Source organism: Malaclemys terrapin, chromosome 2 (assembly GCF_027887155.1).
Source record: "Malaclemys terrapin pileata isolate rMalTer1 chromosome 2, rMalTer1.hap1, whole genome shotgun sequence".
Taxonomy (NCBI): Eukaryota; Metazoa; Chordata; order Testudines; family Emydidae; genus Malaclemys; species Malaclemys terrapin.
The window spans coordinates 285,634,797-285,642,738 of NC_071506.1; the positions used below are offsets into that span (position 1 = coordinate 285,634,797).

Here is a 7,942-nt window from a genome sequence, read left to right on the forward strand (position 1 = left end):
CTCACTCTGTGGATTATCCAAATGGAAGAGAAACCATTCGAGAGCTCTGAGTGTGGGAAAATCTTCAATCCAAAATGAAATCAAAACACACAAGGCAAGTCACGCAAGGAAAAAAAGCCATCAACACATACTGAATAATGGGGGAAAGCAACATACCAACTAGAACTGGTCTGAAATTTTCCAGCTGGACAACTGTCAGTTGGAAAACGTTGATTCAATTAAATGAACATATTGATTTCATCAAACATTTCAATTACACTTTATCCAAACGTTTTGTTTTGATTAGGTCAAAGTTCTTTGTTTCAATCATATAAACTATATTATTCATTATATTACATTATGATATGATATTTGAATACAGTGGAAACAAAGTGCTTTGATAAGGTTGTTTCAACATTTCTGAAACAACACTAGATCTGAAGCAGGCAGCCCCGTCTCTGAAATAGTTCTGATACTCAGCTCCTATGTTAAACTGATCTCTGATCTCTGCATGGCCTTTATAGTTGTGCCCCTCATGTGACGTGTGCTGAACTAAGCCACAGGCTGGTACCCGGAGCATCCGGCTCATCCCTGAGCGGGCACTTGGCATGGACCAGAAGCTGATATGGGCTGCAGCAGCTGCCCAAGATCTCCGCACCTAGTTACCACCCACAGGGCTGCTGGGAAATGTAGTTTATTTTTTACATCAGCGATCAAGAGAAAGAACAGGAAACTACAGCAATTGCACGCGACAGCAATTCCTCCCAGGAAGTGGTGCAGTGCAAGCCAGTCCTGAATGCGTAGCCAGGGATGGAGCTCAGAGCATCTGGCACCGTGCTAAGGATGGTCTGAATGAGCTCATTCTGGGAATATCCCTTCCATAGATCTACCTTCCCTTATCTCCCAGCCTTCCCCTCCCCCAGCCTGCAACAGCCCTCCCTCTCGGTCCCTTTGTTCTACCCTTGCACTCACTGTAGCCCTTAGGACAGTCAGACACTGCAAGAGGCAGGAGAGGAAACAGGATCTCCTAACCCTGACAGAGGAGAGATCTGGGAACTCACAGCAGTTATAGCTTCATCAGGGACCCGGACAGGAAAACACCTGGTGGGATTTCAGCTCAGGTAGGACACTGACTTTCTTGTGTTTGCACCTGGACCATAATGACACAGGACTGAATGACGGGCTCTGTCTAGGGAACTGAGCTAAAATCTCTTCCATGTGTAACCTGCCTTTAACAGCTGCATTCCAGGAGAGTTTTCTGCAGGGGACCGGGAGGCGCAGGGATGGGTAATGGGCTGTAGACATGTTCTAGCTCTAGGTTGCTAGTTAAATCCAGACCAAGGTGGTGGTGACTGAAGGTTGCTGCCATCTGGGGCGGTTTGCTGGCCTCGCTGTTATGGGTTCTGGGGATCTCAGTGCAGTTCCCAAAGGATGGGGGTGGAGTTCTCCTCCCCAAGCCTACCATCACACCTGGCCCATCGCAGCGGAGCCACTGTAGGCGGAACAGTGGCTCTGAAACTTTCCACAAGACTGTCCCCCTTGCAGGAGTCTGATTTGTCTGGCGTACCCCCAAGTTTCACCTCACTTGAAAACGACTTGCTCACAAAATCAGACATACAAATATGGAAGTGTCACAGCCTCAGTTACTGACACATTGCTGATTTTCTCATTTTTACCATGCAATTATAAAATAAATCAATTGGACTATAAATATTGTACTTACATTTCAGTGTAGGATATACCAAGCAGTATAAATAAGACTTTGTCTGTATGAAGTTTTAGTTTGTACTGACTTCACTAGTGCTTTAAAACCAGGCAAATGTCTAGATGAGCTGACGTACCCCCTGGAAGATCTCTGTGTCCCCCGGGGTACGCGTCCCCCTGGTGGAGAACCATTGGAATAGATGATGGAGAGTCCCCTGCAGCAGGCAGGTTCCCTGCAGTTCATAGTTAAGGCACGTGGGCTGGCCCCTGTGGGAAGCTGATCTTGCTGCTGTACCCGTCCCTGGATGAACCCAGGGTTCCAGTCTCTGGAGTTGTCAGGCGAGCGCCTGTCACAAGCAATGTGTATGTAAGCAGCTGGCTTTTATCCCACACACTTGAGCACACAGAATTTTGCTGCCAATATAGATTGTTTGCTACTCCAGGCAATGGAAACATCACTGACAAATATTTCTATACAGCACAAGGGGCCAACTGTCTAATCGCACAAACCCAAACACCCTTGCCTGCCCCTGCCCCTGCCCCGCCCTTTCCCCGAGGCCATGCCCCTGCCCTGCCCCTTCTCTGAGGCCCCACCCCCCGCTCACTCCATTCCCCTTCCCTCCATCGCTCGCTCTCCCACACCGTCACTCACTTTCACCAGGCTGGGGCAGGGGGTTGGGGTGTGGGCTCTGGGCTGGGAGATGGGGTTGAGGGGTCTGGAGTGTCGGAGGGGCTCAGGGCTGGGGCAGGGAGTTGGGGTGCAGGAGGTGGTATGGGCTCTGGAGGGAGTTTGGATGCAGGAGGGAGCTCAGGGTTGGGGCAGGAGGTTGGGGTGCAGGAGGGGGTATGGGCTCTGGAGGGAGTTTGGGTGTGGGAGGGGATTCAGGGCTGGGGCCGCCAGGGGTTGGGGTGCAGGAGGGGGTTAGGGGTGCAGGCTCCAGCTGGGCAGTGCTTACCTAGGGCAGCTCCCGGAAGTGGCCGGCATATCTGGCTCAAAGGCAACCAGGTGGCTCTGCGCACTGCCCCTGCCTGCAGGCACTGCTGCCGCAGCTCCCATTGGCCAGGGTTCCTGGCCAATGGGAGCTGCAGAGTTGGCGCTCGGGTCAGGGACACCGCGCAGAGACCCCCTAGTCACCCCTGCGCCTAGGAGCTGGACATGCCGGCCACTTCTGGGAGCCGCACGGGGCCAGGGCAGGTAGGGAGCCTGCCTTAGCCCTGCTGCGCCCCCCACCGGACTGTTGACCTATTAAAATTTCCCAGATGGCTTTCAATAGCCGCCGGGAGATTGAGGCCGATTCCAGGAAACTCCCGGCCAATCGGGGAGGGTTAGCAACCCTAGCTGCTGGTGCCAGCAGTGTCTGGCATTTGTGTTCTCCAAGACGCAGCGGGCGTTTGAGGGAGCGATCAGGGATGTCAGGGTCTCCTGGTCTTGGGAAATACGAGACAAGAAATTTTAACCTAATCGTAGTGTGATGCTCTTTGGGCTCTGCCGTGGCTTTTAATGCCACAGCATGGAATGGGGCTAAAAGCGAGCTTACCATGAGCATGTGTGTTCCAAGCTATAAACACGTTTGTACACTGTAGGAAGCCACTGCTTTTGCTTTAAGAAGTCTGGTCGGTTAATTGAAGAGGTGACAATGAGAGGTGTCTGAAATATGACACAAGGGAAATCTCTATACCCATTGGTCCAAATTACCGCAGACTCTCAAACATTACACCCGAGAGGCAGCACTGTCAACGTAGCAACAACAGTGAAGATTAGAACATTTTGGAGACCTCATTGTGAATAAAAGTTTTCTAGATTATTTTTCCATTTGACGATGGCACCATTACTAGCAACACAATAATTTGCTTTTTCCATTTTCATTACAGTGGGTAAAAGGTCCACAAGTGGAAACTAGAGAAGAGAAACACCATAAAAATATAAAGCAACTGGAGGAACAGGAGTTTCTGAGAGAAAGATACAAAGAGATGGTTTCTGGAGCAGTGCTAATGCGAGAAGCTGAAAGAGCTGGAGGAAACTGAGAAAGAAGAGGAAGCCAGCAGAAAACAAACCAGAAACATTCACTACCGGTGAAAGAAGTTTCAACAAACTCAGCAGCATTTTTAAGATTCCCAGTGCCGTGCACACATATCTGGTACACATACAATAATCACAGACACCACAGAAAAAAACATATCAGTTTGGGAAAAAAACTTCTGGAGGGTTCACAGAATTAACAGAGCTGGTTGAATGATATGAAACATATTTTGGAGACTGGAAGCTATTAATTTGGTTCCATGTTATTCCTGCAGTCACGTTATTTGCTATTCACCATATTTGAATAGCCATCAGGGATTTGTGAAAATGTCTGCGCATCGCCAAAGTTTCATGAATTTTAACTCCAGTGATCACCTGTCCAAAACTTCATCCTGGGAAATATATTTTTCATTATTTATTATTCATTATTTTTTTATTTTAAACGTTTCAGCCATCCAGTCAGGGAGCAGAAACAATCCCATGTGACCTAGGTTATCCGTCAAACCCCCATGAATAATGAATAGTAAATAACTTGTGGACAACCCATAGACTGAGATTTATTTGCACAGCCCCTCTGGTGACTACATGCACATTGCAGAGTTGCTCAGGCACAGAAGAAAGGGCTGAATTCACAGCCCAGGCCGTTTGCAATGACCCATCGTTCAGCCAGCCCTGTATGTGGGCACACGAATGGCAACACCATGTTCCAAGCTGCCCAGGTTCTCTGTGGGGATGAGAAACCCTATAAATGCACCGAGTGTGGGAAAGGCTTTGGGCAGGAGAAGATCCTCCGAGAGCACCAGCGAATCCACACAGGCGAGAGGCCGCACAAATGCGCTCACTGCGGGAAAAGCTTCACCTGGAGCACCAGCCTGATCAAGCACCAGCAGATCCACACGGGCGGCAAGCTGCACGCCTGCACCGCGTGCGAGAAGAGCTTCCGGTGGCGGCACAGCCTCCTGCAGCACCAGTCGGTGCACACCGGCGAAAAGCCGCACACCTGCGCCCACTGCGGCCGCAGCTTTGTGGAGAAGCAGGCGCTGAAGAAGCATGAGAGCATCCACACGGGGGAGAAGCCCTTCACCTGCAGCGAGTGCGGGAAGAGCTTCCGGCAGAAGGGCAACCTGGTGTCGCACGAGCGGAGCCACCTGGAGGAGAAGCCGCACCGATGCCCCGAGTGCGGGAAGTGCTTCCGGGAGCAGCGCTTCCTGGCCACCCACCAGCGCACCCACACCCAGGAGCGGCCCTACCAGTGCGCCCAGTGCCAGAAGCGCTTCAGTGCCAAGCAGGGGCTCCGCATCCACCAGCGTCTGCACACCGGGGAGCGGCCCTTCCACTGCCCCCTGTGCGGGAGGAGCTTCACCGAGAGGAAGAACCTCAACAAGCACCAGCGGACGCACAGCGGGGAGACCCCCTACACCTGCAGGGAGTGCGGGAACAGCTACACCCAGAAGTACAGCCTGAAGGTGCACCAGCGAACCCACAGCGGGGAGACCTCCCACACCTGCAGCGAGTGTGGGGAGAGCTTCAAGCAAAGGAACCACCTGGTGAGCCACCAGCGGAGCCACAAAGCCGGGAGCCTCTACATATGCGCCGAGTGTGGGGAGAGCTACAGCCAGTGGGCGCATCTCACCGCCCACGAGAGAATCCACCCCCGGCAGAGCCAGCCCGCATGCACTGAATATCGGTAACAGAGGCAACGTATCTCAGAGCAGGCCAAGGATCCATACGAGAGCCCACATCCATACACGAGTTAAGGGCCCCGGCTGCGCCCCAGGTGTAGAGCATTAGCCAGAGCCATTCTGAACCAGAATGCTTCCCAGACAGGCGTCAGTACGTCTGGACCTCCCCGTGTTTCCCTGTCTCTCTAAGGACCCGATCCAATCAATGGGAACCTTTCTGTTGACTTCAGTCGGGATTGGGTCTCAGTTGTGTAGACAGGGTAGAACATGCCATAAACCATTTTACAAGCCAACTAGGTAACAGTGATAAGCATCATGCAGCATTTACGTGGTCTCTAGATTCGCAGGTACTTGTAAACATCAATTAATTAATTGAGGCACAATCCTAGTCTAGGATGCCGTGTAGGTCCGCCAGTTTGTAACACAGCCCGTAGGGGGCTGGGGATCCATTTGGAAATTGTGTTCACGCCTTCCTGGGACAATTTTATTTCAGAAGAGCTCTGTCTAAAATGTTTTCCCTCTCAGGCAGCAGGGCCAAAGAAACAGGCCACAGAGAATGCTTCGCAGAGCCAATCCTGCTCCCGTTGAAGTCCATGGAGAATTTGCAATCGAGGCCTTTATGTTTGCAGTCTGCGCACAATGCACTTGGAGTAGAAATTGCACACTTTAAAGGGAAGTGATTCCATTTCTATGGCTGGATCCCCTGGCGGCAAACATAACACCAGCACCTTCAGAAAAGGACAGTTGGTGAAAGAACTTCTGGGGGATCCTGGCAAGGATGGACCCATGACAGGCATCACTAACCTCCCTACTGGGTATAGTTGAAGTCTTACATTTAAAAAGCTAATGCCCTCAAGGGACAGGCAGTTTGAGACGGGCAACAAACCCAAACGCACAAAATACACCATACAAAAACCACCAGCCACAACTAACAAAGAGATTCCTCCAATAACACAATGTTGTTAATGTATGATTGGCTCGCTCATCATGAGTGGATGCTGGTATTCCAGTGGGGAAGGAAGCACCCAGTCCCGCCTGTTTCATGGAAGAGTTTGAAGGGGACTTGCTGAATTTAGCTACCAAAGTTCACCCTTTCCACGTAGAGAAATACCACATGTATGCACCACTTGCTGGAGGTGCAGGTCTTGGTGGGATATTTATCAATGACCCTGCTGGACACGAGGGATGGGACCAAGTTCTGGCAGTCATTGGGCAGCAGAAAGATTAGCTTGAAGCACATGCTAAAATGTTCATTCTTCCAGATTTAAGTCCAACCACAGCAAATGGAAGCAAAAAATGTCATGCTGTGAAGCAGAAGTCTTGTGGGTGAGGACACAAGCGTTTCCATTCTGTTTCCTGCCAATGCATGGGTAATTCTTAACAAGTCCTTTACCTGTTGGGACATTGGGTGATGAAATTGGGTGCTGGGAAACACCACACAAGGCAAAGCCAGAGAAAAGGAGGGTTTGAAAGGTGACCCGGGAGATGAATGAGCTGTAACTGTGCCATTTGTATGACACACACTCAGGCTGTGAATGCTGGCTTTCTTAGAATGTATTACTATTATTTATTATTTGCATAATGTCAGCAGGTGCTGAGCAGTTTACAGACAGGTATAAAGGAAAGGCTTCGCCTCGTTGATTTTACAGTTTAGAGTTCCTGTCTACTATATGGTCCTTAATGCACAAACATTAAAATCAGCACCAAGAGTTGTTGATGTCTGTTCCTTACCATTTAATTGTGGTGAGATAGAAGCTACTCAACCTATTGTTTTGTAGAAAGATGTAGCACAGAATTCTCTTTAAATGTGGTACTGATTTTCAAATGTGGTAAGGAGAGTGATCTTGGCAGTTCAGGTCTGTATCTCATAGCCCTAGTAAAAACAGTAAAACATAAGAGAAAAAAAATCACTGATCAGTCACAAGGAACAGAGCCACGAGCAATAATGAGCATGGGTTAATTGTTATGAGGAATATGTTAGGCACAGAGAATGTGTTTGGCGTTGCACAAGACACAAATCGGTTGTCTATAATTAACCGTAACCTGAGGCACTGATGGTCTGTAAGGCAAATGTAGAAAAGATTAGATGTATTAGGAGATTTTCTGTGAAAAGAATAAAATTTGCTGTACAAACACAACTGGCAGAACGGCAAATTAGTGGTTAAAGTGACTGCAATAAATCAGAAATGTGAAATATATTTGAATTTTAGTCAAACATTTGATTCTGTGACTCACAAAATTTTCTTTGAAAAGTTAATTCATATTGGATTGAAAACCGGCTGGAAGACCAGTCAGTCTAACCTATCTATGTTCTTATTATGGTTCCCATCACTGGGGTATTTTCACAAAGAGTAATCAGAAATGGTCATGTAACCAGTTATACGGAGGTGTCTCACAGGTTTTACAGGAACTGGTGAGAGGTCCTGTTTTAGTTAACATCTCAGTCCATGATCTGAAAGAGGAGGTAACCAGCACACAAATGAAATCTTTACATGATACCAAATTGGAAGGAGTTGCAAACATCAGACAAGACATGGAAATAATCCCAAGGGTCATA

At 49.1% G+C, this 7,942-nt stretch overlaps 1 protein-coding gene across 1 annotated transcript; it reads left to right on the forward strand.

The window, feature by feature from the left end:
- Positions 1–766: 766 nt before the first annotated feature.
- On the forward strand, positions 767–7,583 carry LOC128830962 (zinc finger protein OZF-like). The gene is made up of 2 exons (XM_054016955.1): positions 767–1,100; positions 3,556–7,583. The coding sequence occupies exon 2, from the start codon at positions 4,354–4,356 to the stop codon at positions 5,392–5,394; it is 1,041 nt and encodes a 346-aa protein (XP_053872930.1). The 5' UTR covers positions 767–1,100; positions 3,556–4,353; the 3' UTR covers positions 5,395–7,583.
- Positions 7,584–7,942: the final 359 nt, after the last annotated feature.